General features: G+C 48.5%; 1 protein-coding gene across 2 annotated transcripts in view; it reads right to left on the bottom strand.

Annotated features, from left to right (window-relative positions):
* SH3PXD2B (SH3 and PX domains 2B) overlaps window positions 1–20,068 on the bottom strand; it is a 130,888-nt gene that overhangs the window by 15,280 nt on the left and 95,540 nt on the right. The window contains exons 6-9 of one of the 2 annotated variants that reach the window (XM_075900256.1): window positions 11,837–11,862; window positions 11,055–11,090; window positions 3,276–3,410; window positions 2,553–2,657 (exon numbers count right to left, since the gene is read on the bottom strand). In XM_075900256.1, coding sequence (XP_075756371.1) covers window positions 2,553–2,657; window positions 3,276–3,410; window positions 11,055–11,090; window positions 11,837–11,862 — 302 coding nt within the window. The remainder of the gene's footprint in view (window positions 1–2,552; window positions 2,658–3,275; window positions 3,411–11,054; window positions 11,091–11,836; window positions 11,863–20,068) is intronic. The other variant, XM_006138129.3, reaches the window with a different exon arrangement.

The following is a 20,068-nucleotide window of genomic DNA, read 5'->3' as shown; positions in this document are numbered from 1 at the left end:
TAACAGTGCACACACACACATGCACACACACACATTTAGGACAGAATTTTGTGTAAAGGCACATTTCCAAATGCCAATGGATTTGCTTTGAAATGTATACGCACACACCAGTTCACCAGGACACTGGGCAGGGCCAGAGAGTCCCAATCTGCATTCCATATAGCCAGACATGGACCAGGCAAAGTTGGTTCAACCCTGTTAACCATTTTCCCTCAGGGTTATGTCTTCTGTAATTTCTAAAGCTTCAATGATCTGCCCCACCCCTCACTGCCTTAAGTCCCTGTTATACTGCCACTATTCTTCTAGACAAGCAAGTTTCGACAAGACTCCTTTCAGAAACCCAGCTCTCTTGCTACTCCTTAAGGCTACGTCTATACTGCAAGCCTCTTGTGGAAGAGCAAATGCAAATGGAGCACTCGTATGTATATGCAGCACTTTCATTTGCATGTCCTCTTCCTTTCCCTTTTGCGCAAAAGGGGGTTTTTGTGCAAAAAGGCGTCGTCTACACAGCGCTTTTTAGCACAAAAGGGAAAGGAAGAGGACATGCAAGAGGCTTGCAGTATAGACGTAGCCTAAGTCCCCAGCCAATCTGGGGATTGTGCTTCAGGGTGTCCATTGCTGTAATCAAAATCTCTCCATCTCTCACGTCCACAAGGTCCTGGGCCAGTCTGACATACCATGACGCTGCGCCAGCCACAGTTCAGACAGGGGGTACCATGGAAGAATAATTAAACACACACACAGAACCAACTTCTCATGCAGAGATCTTAAATCCCTCTACAAAGGTAGGTCTGTCCGAACACAATCTTTACAGAGGAGGAACGTGGGCACAGAGCAGAAAAATGCCTTGGCCAACGTCACACAATGAGTGTGATTCCTAGACTGGTGCCCTATCCCCTGGATTGAATGACTATGGGCAATGATATGGAGGTCTTATTTCTAATGAGGAAGAAGAGGAAAGGACAAAACACGCTGCTAGCAATGCCCGCTTTGCAAACAATAAGCTGTTAGATTAACTAGCTGTCCCTTATTTCCTCATCTCCTTCACCCCTCCCCACACACACACACACTCGTCCCTGCTTTTGAGGGGCAACCCCCATGCGGGGCTTGCACTTACCAGTGTTGGACTAGGATGCAGGCCACCTGGAAAAAACCTCAAACCCCAGAGGTGCTGTGGCATCATTTTTCTCCCCTCTATAGTTTTTCCTACCTCTGCATCCTGGAACAGAATGGCCCGCTGGAGAGCTAGAAGCTCATTTTACATCAGACTTTCCACCCACTTTGCATGAGGAATCAAAACTAAGAAATATCCTGTCACATCCAGGAGCTCTGAGCTGAGCCCTCACCTCCTAACCTGCGCTGAAGTGCTAAGATCCAGATTCACAGCTCAGTGCACAAGCTCTGCACACATGATACCAGAGAGCAGAAACTCCAGCCTTCAGGCCCAGAACAGATAGGCCTCTACCCAGCGAGCTAAAGGAATAGCCAGCAGAGGGAATAATTACTGATGTGAGCAGATTTGAGACTACAGCCAGCAGAAAGCAGCAGTGCATAGACAGGCACAGCTGGAAGGCAGAGGGCTGACACAAGCAGAGTTCACCACATGCAAAGCATACAAATACCACAGGCTCCAGCACATGCAGACAGACACAGGCACAGCTCCAAGCAGAGAACAAAGGCAGCAGAAGAAGTCTCTACAGCATCCACCTCGACCCCATCCACTGGTATACAAGTCCCCAAGAGTCCGACGGCGGCCAACATGCCTGGGCAGAGACCAGTATCGCCAAGGAACTGGGAGGAGCACATCAGGGAAGCAGGAGAGGGACAAAAAAGGATGTAAGGAGACAGCATCAGACCTTATAGTTTTGCCTGTAGGCAGAAGACAGGGATGACACCATGGAGCTGTCAGACTGCACTCATCTGGGTTTCAGGTCCACGGTCCTCCCCACTCCACCATCTCCCCTGGTTGTGGGATAAATCTAACTACAGAGCTAAATTAAGCCCAGACTTGGCACTCCAAGAGATGTTCCCAGAGATGTCAGGATGTGTTGTATGAGAGACCTGGTATGGCACAGGGCACTTCTGAGTTATCTCAAATAAAGCCTGTATCCTTGTTATTCCAAGCACATGGGCCACTGCATTCTCCTTTCTCCTACCTGCCCCACACAACACTCTACTAAGGGGAAGGCCACAGCTCATGGGAAACAGGAGAGGCACAGGGCTCAGGCCCTGCTATTCTTACTAATAGCAAGTGCCCAGCTATGTAGATAAGGGGATCCAAATTGGGGCAGAGGCCAGTCATTCCAACCCATCAGCATTCAACTGCTCCACTAGCGGCACTAGAACAGCTGTCTGCAGTTCCCATCTTGACTCATGGCTGGAAGATGGGGAGATTAAGGCCATGCCTTGTTAAATGACCTCATTCAAGGTCACTTGTGGGTTTGTTGCCCTGGGTTCCAGCCTGCTAAATATAAAAGGTCTAAGCAGCCCAAGAAGATTCCTGCACCCTGGGCTAGGATGGGAGTTCATCTCTTCTCAAACTGGCTTCTTACCTTCTTCAGGCTGCATTGAGAATTCATCTTGGACACCATCCTGAGCTTCCAGGCATGTAGCCGGTACCCAGCCTTGCTCATCAGATGTGCTCACAAACCACCAGCCTGAAAACAAGCAACAGACCCGTTAGCTGGGGGCATCCATTTGATCATGCACCCACGATCACCACTTGACAACAGCTCTCTTCAGCTAGTCAGGAGTCTGCTCCACCGGGCTCCTTGCCTGGTCTGTAGGTCACAGACTGGAAAGAGGGTCTACACCAGGGTGAACCCACAGCAACGGAGCAGCACGGGTCCCCTTACAGGAATTTACAGTAAAGTGGCCAGGCTTTAAAAGACCACAGTCCCTCCCATGTGTCGTTAGCAGCAGCAAGGATTCTTACAATCTTTGGAACTGGCTTTAATTTACTTTTCTTCTTTACGCTGTTTGTTTTCTTTCTGCACTTCCCTTGGTTTATTATCCAAGGCTCCTCTAATTAACAGAGATGAATGAATTTGACTGCAAATAAAAAAAAAATACTGCAATGGCTCCTACCACTTCATGGAAACACCAATACGGAGGCGATGTGTCACCCAACAAAATTCATTCTGCACATGGATGTAAAAAATGTGAGAGAGAACACTGCTGGGGATCCTGCTCTCCTAGGGATGGGATGCATTCAAGCCCCCCCCTTTTTTTAAAGGCCACGTATTTGGGTCCACAGACACTTAGCCTCTCCCTACCTGATTCATTCTTCTCAATGATATCCACCATCTGACCCACACACAAGCTGATCTCAGAGCTCTCCTGCTTCTGGTAATCTGCCACCACCACATACTGCTCCAGGACCATAGGATCCACCAATGCCAAGTCACCGCCTAGGCGAGGGGAACAAAACACACTTTGTGCACCAAATCACCAGTGGCACAAGACAGCACATATCGCCCACCGGCTCCATGGCTGCTGCTGGCCTGCAAGAAGCCACAGGAGCAGGGCATCAATTGGACCCAGGCGTGAAAAGGGTGAATCAAACAGTCATAGCAAAGAGAAGAAAATAAGTGGCCAGGTGAGATCAGTGCAGTCAGGTGAGGTCTCTTAAACTGCTCACCACTTGCTGCCTGCACTCCAGAAGGGCCCAAGCATTCCCACCACCATAGATGCAAACAGTTGCCTAGTCTCCTCTAGTATGAACATCTTTGCTGGAAAAAGCAAGGGAGGCTTTAACTGGTGCATGGATTTGTGAGGGACTGGAGAAATGGGTCCAATGAGCTGAGAAACATCCTGAACCTCACAAATTTTTGGGAAGTTGGGCAAATCAGAAGAGAATAAAGTAACTTAAAAACCAGGCTGTTTTCTCACTGCTACTGCCTGTCCTGTCCAAAATATCCCAAGAGAGGCTCATCCGATGGGGCATCCTGTCCTGTTCTGCACACCTACAGGCCAAGTGACTAGTAATTCCAGCCAGGCGGGGGGGGGGGGGGGGGGGTCAAGCTGAGACATCCCCAAAAAGGCTCAAATTTCAGAAAATACTGAGCATCTGTCCTCTGAAAATGAGGACCCATCAAGGTGCTGTAGGTTGGCTCACAGCTCACTTTTAAAAATCTTGACCTAGGGGTTTGGACATAGTAGCTTCATGAACACCCATAGGACATCAGACCTTCCCCTTCCTTTTGCTTTACTGCCTAATCTTATATACTTCAGAGACTGCCTCATGCCTCTTCCCCCTTTAAACAAGGAGACTGAATCTGTGGAGGGATTTTATTTCCACTGCTAGTCCCCATTCCAGTTTTGCCCTCCGCTTGTAGTAGATCCTTATTTGAAATACACATGAATAACCAAGGACAACACAAGGAAGGCTACTCACTGACAGAAAAAGAAAGGGGAAAAAGGATTCTCCCTCATCTGTGCCTCACTCTGCCCATCTCACCTTGCTACTTTCCCATTGCCTCCCTTGTGATGTTGTGTGAGAGAAACTCTCTCATGTAGGGCCTGGTGTAGTCAACTCTCTGTGCACCCAACTGCCAGAGGACTTATTCACTGAAGGGATTGATGCTACAAGCCTTACACCAGAAACTTCATGGGCAGGGACCCTGTTGTCTTGTATGTTGGTAAAATGCCATTCACTTCTGTGGTTCAAATGAAAAATCAATCTGAGTCTTGGTGCTCTCCAAGTCTCCATGCTGGACAGGGAAAACGCAGCCAAACGTGAGCAGTACGCAGGAGACATTGCACTATGCCCTACTAATGCCCTGCACATTTTCAGCCAGTACAGCTCACACCCCGTGGCAGAGTCTACGCTGCTGTCCCCTTCATGGCCTTTGGCCAAAGTAAAATATGTGGAGTTATTTCCTGTGGTAACTACATCTGGCACTACAGGAGCTCTGAGCTTGCACTTCTGGAGGACGAAGCTTAAGCAAACAGGGATTTTAAAAAAAATCCAAGAATTCAGCTGGCTTTGCAGTTTAACAAATGCTTGTTCACTCATGTTCCAAAGTATTTTCCTATTCTGCTAGACATGGGGCAAGTACAGACACGATAAAGAGAGAGCACCATTCTTATTATGGGGAGAAGAGGCCTGACAGCTACAGAATGGCATATTAATACAAATTACAACCAAAAGAACTAAAATCAAAATCTGCCATGCCCCCTCCCTGCAGGAAAACAAAGGCAGACATTTTGGTCTTGCTAAGAATAGTCTCAACCTCTAGGGGGCAGTATAAGCTAAGATGCTTAAGTCTGTCCAGCAGATGGAGGCTAGAATGCTTCATGGGGGGGGGGGGGGGGGGGGAGAAGAGAATGTAACTAGAATTGGCATGAGAGAGCAGGTCTACATTGATTTTTTTAAACACTTTTTCATTTATTAAAATGCTCTGGATCCAGATCCACTGCCATTGCTTGGTATTTATTACTAGTGCAGCTCTCCTTCTGTGGAACATGGGTTTGGTCCAAATCAGCTGCATTTAGGGTTGCCAGGTGTCGTTTTTTTCCAGGATAGTTCGGTATTTTGGCCTTCCAGCTGGTTAAAAAAAAAACCCACCAACAAAAAAAACACACAGAGAATACTGGACACATAAAATGTCCGGTATTTTCTGTCTTCCTTGGACGGAAGGCCAGCGGCATCTGCGAGGGCGTAATTTAAAGGCACAACAGCCTTTTTTTCCTCATCAAAAAGAGGGCCTGAGGCATCTGCGAGGGCAGGGGGAGCGAGGAGCACAGTAATTTAAAGGCTTAACAAATTTTTTTTGTTCAACCAATTTTTCCTTGCCTGTTCGGGATTTTTTGTGGCAACCCTAGCTGCATTTTGGAAATGGCGTTCTACTACCTCCATTTGTCCCATATAAATGGCACTGCTGTTTGCCTATATGTTATCTGAGTAGAGACAGTTATAATCAGTGAAGCATTGTGGTCAAGAGAACTAAAGAAGGGAGCCAAGCTAGGAGATCTTGAATGCTACTCCAGCTTCTGCCAGCCTCAGGCAACTCATTTTGCAGCCTCAGGCAAATCAATTAACCTCTCTGCCTCTCAGCTTCCCCACCTGTAAGATATTGCTTCCTATCTCTCTGGGATGTGGTGAGGATTAACTAATATTTGCCAAGAGTTCTGAAAATGGAACTGTGCCACATGAGTGTTGTTTAATATAGCTGGAGTGTTGCTAAAAGCATAGGTCTTGTTATAGAATTTAGATGGAGTTTGCTCAAGGCTTTCGCATATGTCCCAGCTATTGTCCTCAAGTTTCAGATGAACGATCCTTCCATAACTCCTAGCTGCCCATTGCCTCAGCAGACATTACAAGGAGCTAGGATGCAAATCCCAGAAGGGTGGGTAACGCTATGAGGAAAATGAATTCTGTAAGGAGTGAAGGTCGTGATTAGGAGTATTAGTATAAAATACCACAAAAATATTCAAGCTAGATATTAGGAAAATGTTCCTACTTGTAGGACTAGGAATTAGACTGTAATTAACTCCCAAGGGAAGTGATGGGAGATCCATCACTTGAGAAATTTAAAATGCAATTAAGAGCTTGGAGACTACTCTCTAGGGAGAACATGCTGCGGGAAATAATCCTGTGATACCCAAAGCTGGGGAGGGGTGTGTGAAGGTGGAGATGGTGAAGACCTATTAGGTATAGTCTATCCCAAATTTCTGGGGGGCAATGAGCACTAGGCAAATAACTCCTTTGTGCCAGGTTCTTAACATGTAAAGCCTGCTCTGGGAAGCTATTGCTACAACAGAAGTTTAAATGGAAGATATATTTTTTTGTGCAGTCCACTTTGAAGGCTGTCCATGTGTCATACTATAAATAGTTCTCTGTGTTCCAGGTGAGCAGGACAGTGCAGGGACTCAGTTACTGTTAATTAGAACTTCCTCCACACCAAAAATGAGAGGCAGTCCTCAGGGTGAGTTAAAAATAACCCTCCAAAGTGAATGGAGTGTGCTTTGAGTTCTAGACCATAACCTCTCCTGCTCTGACTGCCCCTTTGAAGGGTCCTTGCTTTAAGCCAAAGGGAGGATATACCCAGACAATGCAGACAGACACACAGGAGAGGAAAGAACATTCTTTCCCCAGGCATAATTACATCCGTTGTGCTGGGGCTATTTGCAGCTTCAACAGGCAGTTCTGGCACCTGCACCCTACCTATTAAACCAGCAACAGAGTGCAGTAAACAGCTCTTGGCGGAAGAGGTAGGAGTTAATTCCTTCTCCTGGGGTAATTATGCACAGCCACAAAAATACAAAGTTGAGTTAACAATAAAACATCCTATTCATGGCTAAGCTTGGGTCTCAGAAATAACCATATGGTAGTTTAAGACGGGGGAGCAGTGCCCAGAAGTGTATGCCTGGAGAGAAAGTCTAAGATAAGTTCTTTGCAAAGAATGGAGAACAGATAATTGTAACAAGAAAAAAAAAAGACTTCCCAGTTGCTGCATGAAGAGCCTCCAATGCATTTACTCCCACAAGCATATGATTCAGTAAAGGGGTGCTCATTGGGTTAATATGCCCTGATCCAGAGCTCAATGAAGTCTTTGGTTCAGGCTTGTGATGCTCACATTTAAAGCTAAGCCAAGAGAATGAATTCTAAAGGAGATAAGTATAGTTCCTCTCATCTGGGCCAAGCGGAAGCTGCCTCTTGTAAGACACAGCTTGCTGTCTTCACCTACCTCAAAAGTCCCAGCTATGTTCAGCTCAGGATGGAAACACAAGCCAGCTACCATCCTAGGGACTGCTAAATGGCTAGGCCCACTCCAGAGACAGATCACCGTATACAGCTGTGCAGCAGCTGCCTTGGGGTTTCAAAGTGGCAGTGCCACTTTGAAGTACCTCTCCCCCCCTTTACTGCCTCTATCTCAGAGGCAGCAAGGGGGGGGGGGCGGATATCAATTAGTCAAAAGACTATCCGATACGCCAATGCTTCTTGGCTAATCGACTAGTCTTTAACATCCCTAGCAGCCATACGAGTGGACACAAGGTAAACAATATGTCGGGCGACCTGCTAGGGATATAAATGACTACTCAACACAGTAGTTGACTAGTTGTTTTCCCCTACCTTGCTGTCTCTATCAGAAAAAGGCAACAAGAGGAGGGGGTGCTTCAAAGCGGCAGTGCTGCGTGGAGTCTGGGACCAGACCCAGAGCTCCATGTGGCACTGCTGCTTTGCAACACCACATGCAGCCTGGGGCCAGCTGGGGAATGCCCAGGCTCCTTTTGGCATTTCAAAGTGGCAGCACCGCATGGGGCCTGGGATCAGCTGGGGACTCCCATGCCACTTTGAAATACCAGGGGGAACGTGGCCCCACGCTCCCCACAGCGCTTTTACCTTTGAAGTATAGCAACAGCCCTGGGGACATTTCTACACTTCAAAGGTGAAGGCACCCTTACCGACTAATCAAATAGTTAATGCAAATTGCAACGACTATCCAATTAGTCAATTAATCGAAACTTACATCCCTATGGCCTGCCAGTAGTTTACCCTGATGAGCTGTGTGCAGCCTGCAGATTGCCCACCACTGCTTTAAAGTAATAACTCCTTAATACAGAGACCAGGGAAGGGCTTATCCCCTGCCAGAAGATGTGAAGTATCAGCTATGGTCTCTGATCAGAATCTTGCCATAAGGTACCCCCGGGGCCTTACAGTTACATTGTCACCAGCATCTTTTCACTGCTTGTTACAGTACTTTACCTAGGAGCCCTCCGGCCTTCAAAACAAGGGTGGGATTATGTCCACATGGATGCAGAGTTCTCCTGCTGCATCAGAGTTTGGCTGTGATCCAGCAGGTGCCACAACAAACAGCTTTCCCTCAAGTGGTGCACAGCAAGTAGCAGTCAAGAAGTTAATGATGACTATAAGACCACTGCCTCTGTAATCCTTGGACATTGCCTATAAGCCTGCCCTGCTGGTGGGTTTGCAGGAGTGGAAAGGTGGAGAAAATCTGCTAATGCTATTGCCACAACTGAAAAGCTGCTGGCTACTCCAGCAGACATGGACTCTGACCGCTTCCAATTGTCAGGAAATACATACTGTAAGGTCCTCTTGCCCAGTATCTCTCCCCCCATTAGATGCCAAGCTGCTCTCACTCAATCTTACAAAAGATTTTGTGAGACTGGGCTTATTAGATTTACTTCAGCTTTAGCAAAAGAAACTAAGCCAAAAGAGAAACCCAGAGTTTCAGCCTCCACTTGCCCCCATCCCACCAGTGTGCACCTTCTCAGCTGCCACACCTGCCACTCACAGGAGCACTTTAGCTTACACCACTGCCTTAAGATTCCTCATCTGAGCTCTGCGCAGTTTGCTCATGTTGCATTGTTTGGGCACAGGAGAATCAGCGAAGGCCTGACACTAAAGAGCTGTGGAAGGCTTCTACAGTCGGCACCTGAGAATTTCTATAAGCCGTGAGGTAGGATCCAGTTTAGAGAAGCACCTTGTGGCAATGAGAGCCAGAGAAAGGAGGAACTACCACCTACAGAGCTCTGCTATGTAGCTAAAATCCTACTAGGCAAAACACCAAACATCACCCAGAGCAGGACTTGCCCCAAGAACACAGAAAACTCTATCTTCCTGGTGGGGCCATTGTTCCCGCTGCTCTCACCGGGTAGGACATTTGACTGGACAGTTCTTAATAGTCTTCCAGAAGCTCTGATGCTGGGAACTTTCCCAAAAGGCACAGGCTACCGAAGTATGAAGAGGCAGAAAAGGAGGATAAAGGAATGTTAGATGCGAAACACCCAAGCCCAGAATCACGGGTAGGATTGCGCTTGGGCAACCAGCCCAAGCTGCTGCCCATGCCACTGCAATCACTTATTTTTAGGAAGCTAGCTAATGTGTTTGTCTACCCAAGCTGAGAAAGCACTCACAGCTCTTGTGCAGATGTACCCTTCCAGTGTCTCCCCTGCACCTTTCCTCTCCCCCTGAAAATTAATCCAACCTATCCTGGATGCATTTTATGCTGCTCATGACCTGGAGATGTCCAAAAATTCCCCTCCAGCCTGTGTTGATGGAGGAATCTTGGTTCAGTTAAATGGCACCTCATCCACAAATTGAAGACTTCCTCTTCCAAAGTGTCTTGGAACCCTAGACACTGCCTCATACATTCTCTAAAAAGAATCCAGATCTTTCACAGGAGTATGTTTCCTTCTCCGCTCCCTCAAGAGCGCATGGAGCGGAGGCTGAGCTCTGTCGCCCCACCAGAGTGATCCCACAGGAGTCGTGGTTCTACAGGGCCTTGGTGGGTGGAGCAGAAAGTTCCAATCCATGGTGAAGTGCTGTTGACACACCTTCTATATCACATGCCCAAGCCAATTCTCCAGTAGAGATTGGCTAGCACATAGGCACCGACTCCCCAATGTGCCAGAGGATGCTCAACCCCAGTACTGCCATAAGCCCCACCCCCTCTTCACCCCTTCCTCAAATCTCACCTCTTCCCACGTCCTGCTCTGTCCTACCCCTTCCCATGTCCCGCTCCCTCCCACCTCTTCCCATCTCTCGCTCCCTCCCACCCCTTTGCACCCAGTTCTTCCCCCTCCCCTGAATGCAGCTTGTCCCCTCTTCTTCCCCCCAGCAGAAGTTGCTGGGGGATGGGGGAGATGATGCTCAGCATCACCATTTTTTGCCCTGTGGGTGCTCCAGCTCGGAGCACTGACAAATTCAAAGCCTCTGGGCCAGTCCTGTGGCCCTGAATTTCCAGCTCCAAACAAAACTTCTGCCCTCTGCCTGAAGCACTTTAGGGTAATCCCTCCAATCCGCACATATTGTACTGAGCTGCTCAGATCTAGTAGTCAGGGCTCAATGCTCAGCAGGAGACTCTTGTATGGGTCTTGCACATCCTGAGTGGACAGTCACAAAACCCAATGGGCATTCTTTTCCCAGCCCCTCGCTAATCCCTTAAATCAACCAGCAACAAAACAGAGCTGCAGGGTGTGATAGCTTCTTGCAAGGGCCCCCGATTTCCCGACACAAAAACAGCTGGTGTCACCCAGTGGAAAGGCAAAGCAAGAGCAAGGCCCAAGCAGGGAGTGGCTGTTACTACCTCTCTGAAGGAAAGGAGCCGTTCTCTGGATAAACCCTGATGAAGGAACAAAATGATGGAGAAAGATGGCATGAGGGAAGGGGGAAATAAACATGGAGGTGAAGGTAATGGTGGGAATGGTTACATAACAACAAACAATCCTGTAGTCCTGAATAGGTGGAGAGCAATATGCTCCAGAGATTCCCCTTTTGCCTCCCCTCTCTCCCCAACTTCCTCAGTGCATCCCCGTGCTGAGGTCTGCAAGGGGGAATGGAAAAGGATTCTTCCACTGTCCCTATGACACCAGAGGATTCCCTCTGCTCCCATTATGCAGTTCAACTTATTTAACTTCAGAGCCACCATACAATACAGTAGACAGGAGCTTAGGTTTGGAGCGCTCAACAGGCTGCAGTGAAACACAAGGATGGGCTGCTGGGAACTAAGCCCCCTGTTCACACTCATCCCAGTCCTAATCTTGCCTACCAGCATCTGGGGTGAAGCAGTAACTTAGTTAGGGAGTGAGGGGAGAGATCCAAGCAGAAAGGCTCACTGCACGTCTGTGACTCCAGATGGAGCTCTGAAGAGGATATCAACCTCTCCCCCACCACTTAGTGGGGCTGCAGCTGATCAATGGATCTGTACAAGCTGGTGTCATGGGTTCTCCCCCCCACACCCTCCAAAACTTGTGCTGTGTGGGCAGGTTACAACGACAGCAAGACAAAAAAAAAAACAAAAAAAACAACAACAAAAAAAAAAAAAAAGCAGGAGATGCTGAAATTAAAGAGGAAAAAACCTTCCCTTACCTGACTTCTTCTTTCCAATGGGTTCCCTGAAAAGGAGAGAAAAGGGTAAGATGAGCGAAGAAAGGGGATACCCGAGCCACATTATATATCATTGTGGTTAGAGCAGTGGGCTCAACACAGGGCTCTGGGTTCCATTCCTGGCTTTGCTACTGACTTACCACTTGACCTTATGCAAATCCCTTTGCTGATGGAGGACATACTATGGTCAGTCTTTCCCACTGATGTATATTCCTCTCCAGGGGTCTTTTTACACAGTAAAGTTCAGTTCTTCAAAGGTTCCCCACCTGTCCTCCCTAGCTGCCTGGCCTGGGAGCCACAGCTCTGACAGTGGTTTGTACTAGTACTGCTCTGACCAAGATATGTCCAGTAAGAAGGGCCCAGCTTGTATGTCAGCAGTGACCCAATGTGATTTTAAACACATATATAGGCTCCTGCTGAACACAAACCTACTGTGAAAACAGATGGAAGCTCACAGATTCTAAGGTTAGAAGGAATCATAGACTGACCTCCTTTGTATCACTGGACACAGAACTTCCCCCAAGTAACTCCAAGAGCAGGTCATTTAAAAAAAACGTCCAATTTCAATGTAATAATTGCCCGTGATGGAGAATCTACCACAATCCTCAGTAAGTTGTTCCAATAGTTAATTATTCTAACTGCTAAAACTGTACATCTCACTTCTAGTCTTAATTTGACTTCCAGCCATTAGATCATTATTAAATTATTTGCTCACCACGTAGGTACCTCTAGAATAATCCAATCACTTGTAACCATCTCCTTCTTAAGTGTATCACTGTAAGTACGGCTACGTTTTAGTCACAGGTATTTTTAGTAGAATCCACAGACAAGTCATGGCCAGGAAACAAATATTCATAGCCTGTGGCTTGTCCATGACTTATACTATATCCCCCTCAATAAACCGTGGAAGTTCTGGGGAAAGAGGTGGCCTGGGGGTGCCGCTAGAGTTGCCAACACTTGAGGATTGGCCTGGAGTCTCCCAGAACCAGCATCAATCTTCCAGTGACCATTGAAAGCAATTCTGGAGATTTTAATTGGATACTTTAAGAAAATGACATGACATCATGCTGGGGGGAAAAAATCTCCTGGAATAGCTTCAGTGAGAGTTGGTAAGCCTAGGTGCTGCAGGTGCTCTGGGGCAGAGGGTGACTCAGGGGCACTCTGTGAGTATAGGGGTGGAGGTGGGGGGGCAGCCCAGGGATGCCACAGGTGCTTTGGGAGAGTACAATGCATGGCCCAGAACCCTCATTGCTGCTGGGGTGGGAAAGGACACGGTGGCCCGAGACTTCCAGTGTGCCTGGCCCAGAAGCTGCTCAAGCAGCCCACAGGCCAGATACGCTGGCTGCTGCAAAAGTCACAGAGATCCTGGAAAGTCATGGAATCTGTGATTGCCGTGACAGACTCAGCTTTAACTGTAAGGCAGGTTCTCTAATCCTTTAATCATCCACCTGGCTGCTATTCGGACTTCTCAAAGTTATAAACATCCTACTTGCACTGAAGATTCCAGATGTACACAAAGTTCTCTAGCAGTGGTCACGCCAGAGCCAAATGGAGAGGTAAAATAACCTCTCTGCTCCTCCTCGAGATTAGCTCACATTCCCCTGATTATCCATCATGATCCCTCCCTCCCAAATCTTTTCCAGGATCTCAGCTTCCTAAAACAGAGCCCCCGCATACCCGGCAATTATGGCCTACATTCCTTTATTCTAAATGTATTTCGTATGCCACATTAAAGTACCTATTACTTGCTAGTGCTCAGTTTACCACACGATCCCACACCACTCTGAATCAGGGAGATCCTCTTCATTTACCACTGTCACACTGCGTATATCATCATCAAACTTCATCAATTTAATCAGTGATTTTGTTTCCTTCCAGGTCACTGATCAAAATGTTAAATAGTGTAGGGCCAAGAACTGACCCAGGCAGGATCCCACTAGAAACACAGTTGCTCAATGATTGTTCTGCATTTACAATTACATTCTGAGACCTTTATAATCCATTTAATAGGTGTCATATAAATTTTCTGTCATTCTAGTTTTTTAAATCAAAAAGTTATGCAGTACTAAATGAAACACTTTATAGAACTCTAAATATTTTCCATTAACACAATTACTTTTATGAAACAAATCGGCAATCTCATTAAAGAAATCAAGTTAGTTTGATGGAATCCATTTTCCATAAACCCATATTGACTGGCATTAATTACACTGTCCTCCTTTAATTCTTTATTAATCAGGTCCTGTATCAGCTGCTCCATTATCTTGTCTGAGATCGATGTCAGATTGACAGCCCTATAATTACACAGGTCACCTCCATTAAATATTGGCATAACAGTAGCTTTCTTCCAGTCTTTTAGTTCTTCAGTGTTCTATGACTTACTGAAAATCAACATTAATATTCCAGAGAGTTTCTCTGCTAGCTCTGACCTCTTGGATGCATGTTATCTGGACCTGCTGGTTTTAAAATGTCTAGCTCTAATAGCTGCTGTTTAACATCTTCCTGAAATACCAGTGGAACGGAAAAAGTGTTATTGTGATATGATGAAACTACATAATGTTTTCCCCTTCCAATATGGTACAGAAATATTTCCTGTACACTCCTGGAGAGGGAGCTGGGGAGTATGTTGGGGGAAATCAGATTGTTGAATGCCAAACCTGAACACCTTGCTAGATACTATCATGAGAAGTAGGGATGTTTAAAAACCATTTATTTTTGTAAATGTGCAACTACTGAATTTTTCAGCAGTTACATATTTTCATGCAGGGGGGAGGTAGGAGCTGGTGCTCACAGGGAGTTGACTGAACAGGAATTAAATATCATCTTCCTGTGAGCACCAGCTCCCGCCTTTCCCCTCCCCCCCCAGCTGCCTCTGATAGACAGGCAGCAGCACAGGGGATAGGCGGGTCCACAGGAGCCAGTATGTGCATGGAACCTCCCACCTGCGCCTCCCCACTGCCCCGCATTGCTGAAAGCACCTCCCACCTGCATCTCCCCACCACCCTGTGCTTCTGTCTCTGTGGGAAGCAGCAGGGGAGGAGGGCAGGTGGCTCCACAGGAGCCAGAATGTGCTGAGAGATGGCTTAAAAACCAGCTCCTGCCTGCCCCCCCAACCGCCACTGCTGCCTCTGTGGAAGGAAGTGGGGGTGGGGGGGAGAAGTGGCTCCAGGGGAGCTAGCTTAAAGGCCAGCTTCCCACAGGCACTGACTCCCACCTCTTCCCCAATCCCCTTGCTGTCTCTAATAAAGGGAAGGGAGTGTGTAACCGTTATGATTAACGGATGAGCTCAGGCAACCCTAATGAGAAGGAGGCAGTGTACACCAGGGTTTGGGAGCAGATGGCAGGAGTGCATTTCACAAGGGGTGAAAGAAGAGATAGGGGGTTGGAAACAAGGCAACAGGAGGGCTTGTCCTAGATTTGGGGATGGTACTGGAAGCATGGGGGAGGGGAGAAAGAGCCACGCAGCTTCTGGCCTTCCAGTATCACTGCCATCATTTGAACTTCACCAAGAACTTGGTGTCCAGCTAACTCAGCTGTAGGGCCCATATACAACACCCCCAGGAATATAAGAAAGTTTAGGGCATTTCAGCATTTAAAAAACACTCAGGATGCCAAAGCAGGCCCAAAAAACAGTATGTTCCCATTAACCTGAGACACCTGGCCAGATGTAACTGTAAGCAAATGTGCTAGCATCTTCATCAACTGCTAATTGTCAGCCCGTATTTCCAAAGGGGCAATCTTGTGCCTGACATCTGTGGTAAATAAAGGTGTGTGAGGGTAGAGACTGTTTCACATCACTTTACACAGTGGAACTGGGGCCTCTAGACACTACTATTAATTCTTATTTCAGTAATCCACCTTCCATTCTGGCCACCCCTCTTCCCAATCCACAAGTGACTCCTGACCCCTCTGGATGAAGGAACAGGAACACTGCATGTGACAATCATGCCCAGCCTAAAGCAGGAGAGAGACACATTCATGCACGTGCACACACTTGCTTCCAAGGATGGCAACATATGCAGAGCCAGTCTTGCAATATAGGGGACCTTCCCCAGCATCGCAATTTCCTGACCACTGCTGGAAAGTGAGATTCAGCAGGCCCCAGAGTTACTGAAACTGCATGAGGCTGCGGCCCCAGAAGCATGGGGCAGGCAAACAGCCACTTCTTTTGCTTGTGAAGTCCTCTAGCAAAACAAGCTCCCCTCCTACTTAGTTCACAGCCAACTGATGAGGCAGCTCCAGGATCAGTAAGAAAAAGAGCCCGGGCAGGGCTCTCCTGCGTTTTCTATCAAGCTTATCAGCATTTTAAGAACTTCATTACTGTAAACGTAACATTTTATTCCCTGGAGTGCTGGGGTGATTCAGGGATTCAGTCAGCTGCCTTCAGAGACCAGCCTTTCATCCTGTTAACATGTGTTTCCAATCTGCTGAGCGAACGCAGAGCCTACGTCACAGCTCCAGCGGTACCCGCAAAGGAACTCTCCCTGACCCTGCCCTCTACTCAGCAGAGCCTGTCCCAGCCTTAAAGGGAAGCAGGTGATCAGGAGGAGGCGGGGTGGGGGGGGGGGGGGGCCTGCGGAAACTGCCCTCAGCCAAACCACTAAGCACCAACATGGAATGTCTACTTTTTAACCCCTCCTAGACCACACTCCAATACACTGGTGCTGATTTCCCCTCTAACCAAGGGGTGCTTGACTCCCCACCTTCAGCCTGCCCCCCACTTAACTCCTTCCCCCAAACCACCACCCTTTACTGCCCCTGCTCCACTCACCTCGCCTCTTCCACCAACCCTCTGCTCTGCCTCTTCCAGCCCCCACTCCACCCCATCATGCCAGCTCTGCCCTCTCCCCTCCCCCGCACACAGGATACCCACTTGTCCCAAACAGTGCAAAATGGCTGTTTCAGTGTGATGGGAGGGGCAAGACTTGGTCAGTGAGGCTGCCAGTGGGCGTGAGGAACTGAGGGAAGGGGGCAGATGGGGAGCTGGCTTGCCAGGAGGTGCTGAACACCCACTAATTTTTCTCCATGGAAATTTCCTCCAGCATCGTAGCACCCACGGAATCGGCACCTATGCCCTGATATATCTCCAGGCTACGTCTTCTCAGAGGCTGGGTGTGTACCCCCCACCCAAATCCAGAGCGTGGCTGGCAACTGGCATGAGAGTCATGGGGCATCTGGGATGTCTACTCTCCTAAGATGTTAAGGCAATCTAAAGCCAAAATGCAGTGTGAAAGCGGGCGCTCTGCCTCTGCCCCTGTTTCCTGTCTGTGCATCTGATGTCCCCACCTGCATCCCCACTCCAGAACTGCTTCCCCGATCCAGGCACATGCTGGTGGAGAAGGAACACACAGTGCCACATTTCCTTAGGCCTCCCGTTCTTGCTGTACCCTCAGCCATTCACCAATCACCACTCCCCCCCTTGCTCAGACCATCCTGAATCATCCCTCTTTGGCCCTAAGCAGAGATTAAAGAGGTTAGTAAAATGTTACTCTCACCCCTGGGGATGGGGCATCAGGTCCCAGGGCTTCAAGATCTGGACAGGGCAACACGAAACCAACATTTCATCAGCAATCATCTTCCATTTCCCCTCCTTGGCACCAGCCTGGTGCCCTTTCAGACACAGGCAGACTCGCCACTGTGCCCTGCCCACCTCCAGCTTCTTATCCCTCGTCTGTGCTGAGGAGACAAGGTACCTCCAGGCTATGTAGACTGTGTCACTACTGGACGGCAAAGCCAGGTGCACACCAGCTATCCACCTATCACCAGCTGCTAGCCTCCTGCACTGGGAGCAGCTCATTTTGTGCTGAGATGGTGCTTTGGGGAGAAGGGAGGGAGACAAGGCCAATGTTGTGTTGCTATGAACGGCTCTCTGTTTTTGCAGGAGGGTGATGTGAACTTCCTCTGATCAGCCAGGGCTAGAAGGGAGCATTTCCATCACCATCATCTGCTAAACGTGTTACCCTAACTCATCCTCCTCCGTCTCGTTCCACCAGCTGCTCTGTCTGGAGGAGGAGGGCTGGAGTGTGTGTGTGTGGGGGGGGGAGGGGTAGAGTGAGGGAGCGCTGCAATTTCACTTTGCTGCTGGAATGTCTTTGGCATGAACACAAAGAGCAGCCAGTGCGAACCTGAGCAGATCCCAGCCCATCACCTCAGAGAACCAGAGCTCAGACCAGACAGGAAACAGCAATAAGTTCCCAGTAGCCTGCGACATCTCCCCTATCCCCACTGAGGAAAGCCAGGCAGCAGCGCACATACAGGCCTGCTAGAAGGGAAAAGATTCTTCTAATTAGTGAAAGAAGAAATGGGAAACTCGTTAAGCCAGATCAGTACAATGGCCATACAGCAGGGTTGAAATGACCCAACAATCAGGGCTATCGCACAGGTTCTTAAAGGTTCTTTATACTGATGCACTGAGCCACAACGAAGTAAGTGACAATGGGCTTCACTAATAACATCTGGACTGCAGGGGTTTCCAACCTGCACTGACTAGACTCCCAAGCCCTTTCCCGAGATGCATTTCTAGTTTTTACTGGTTTCTTTAGTTGCTCCCAGGTTCTGGTCAGGAATATGGTGTAGATAAACACGGGCAGCTCCCTTCACATTCTGTTTTAGGTCAATAGGGATGCATTATTTGGGGTGACGTGCAAAAATGTAATAAGATAACCGTTTACAGGATTAAACGAGAAGTCTGGGCTCTAGCCTAATGAGCATGCTCTCCAGAGCAAGCTACCCCCATGTTTAACAAGACAGACAGTTGGCATGGTTCTGCTTCCACTGCAGACTTGGTCTAAACCACGGTTTCCCAACCTATGGGTCGGGACCCAAATATGGGTAGCCATTACATTTCAAAAATGTCTCCCCAGGTGGCTCTTCCCCCCATTTTTGAATTGCCCTGGGTCACCAAGTCTTCCAGAATTGTCAAAATGGGTCCCCATCTGGAAAAGATTGGGAACTGCTGGTCTAAATAAAACTCTCTTCCTGTTCTTCAAGGCTGCCCCGTTAAAACAGGGATCACCCTGTAGTAACTGTTTCCAGTTCTTTAGTTTCAGCGATGAGATCCTACTGCAGCATTCTCTCTGTAGGGGCAGGAGTGAGGGATGTTGGCCTCTGTTTCAAAAGGGACCTGTCCCTACTGCAAGCACTTTCCTTTAAGTACTGGAGGCCTGTGGTTTTGGAGTTGACTCTTCCACTCCCTGCTCCTGGAGTTATGTACACTTACACCCCTGCATTGCTGTCTGTTTGCAACAGAATCCATTCATTCAGCCTCTCTGGGTACCAGTACATGTATGCCACTGACTAGGCCCAACTGGCCAACGAGTGTCCGTAGTCAAATCAACAGTATTTAACAATGGAAAACGACTGTACCATATTGATAAAGATACAAGGCTACCAAGACGATCTGCTCAACAACACTCTGCACCCCACCTTGCAGGAAGGACCCCAGAATCCTTCACAAAGGAAACACTCCCTTCCCACATTTATACTCAGTGGGATCTGGCCTCAGACACTACACACCCAATTTGCCAACTTTCTATTTGCAGAAAACTAAACAGCCAAGTCCTGCCCCAACTCACTCCATCCCCCCTCCTTCAGTTGCTTGCTCTCCCCCATCCTCGCTCACTCATGCATTTTCATTGAGCTGGAACAGAGAGTAGGGGCATGAGAGGGAAAACAGGCTCTGGGCTGTGGGTGCAGGCTCTGGATTGGAGTCAGAAATGAGGGGCTCAGGATGCAGGGGGGGCTTTGGACTGGGACAGGTGATTGGGGTGCAGGAGAGGTTGAGGGTTCCTGCTGGGATTATGCGTTCAGGTGTGGGGACAGAAATGAGAGGATCAGGGCACAGCAGAGCGCTCTGGATTGGGGCAGGGGATTAGGATGCAGGCAAGGTGAGTGCTCCATCTGGTGGTGTTGGCCTTTGGGGTAGGACTGGGGAAGAAGAGTTTAGGGTGCAGCAGAGGGCTTGGCAGGGAGAGGAAGCTAGGGTGCAGGAAGGGGTGTGGGCTCTGAGAGGGAGTTTGAGTGTGGGAGGGGGCTCAGGGCTGGGGGCTCCAGTGGCGCTCACCACAGGCGCCTCCCATGAAGTAGTGACATGTCGCTGCAGCTCCTCTGAAGCTACGGGATGGAGCCTGGGGGGAGGGTGTGGAGCCCTAGACAACAGCTCCACAGCTCCCACTGGCTCAGAACCATGGCCAATGGGAGCTGTGGGGGCCGAGC

This window comes from Pelodiscus sinensis, chromosome 17 (genome assembly GCF_049634645.1).
Source record: "Pelodiscus sinensis isolate JC-2024 chromosome 17, ASM4963464v1, whole genome shotgun sequence".
Lineage (NCBI taxonomy): Eukaryota > Metazoa > Chordata > Testudines > Trionychidae > Pelodiscus > Pelodiscus sinensis.
Note: the sequence above shows the minus strand (reverse complement) of the source record. Positions and strands in the feature narration are given on the sequence as shown.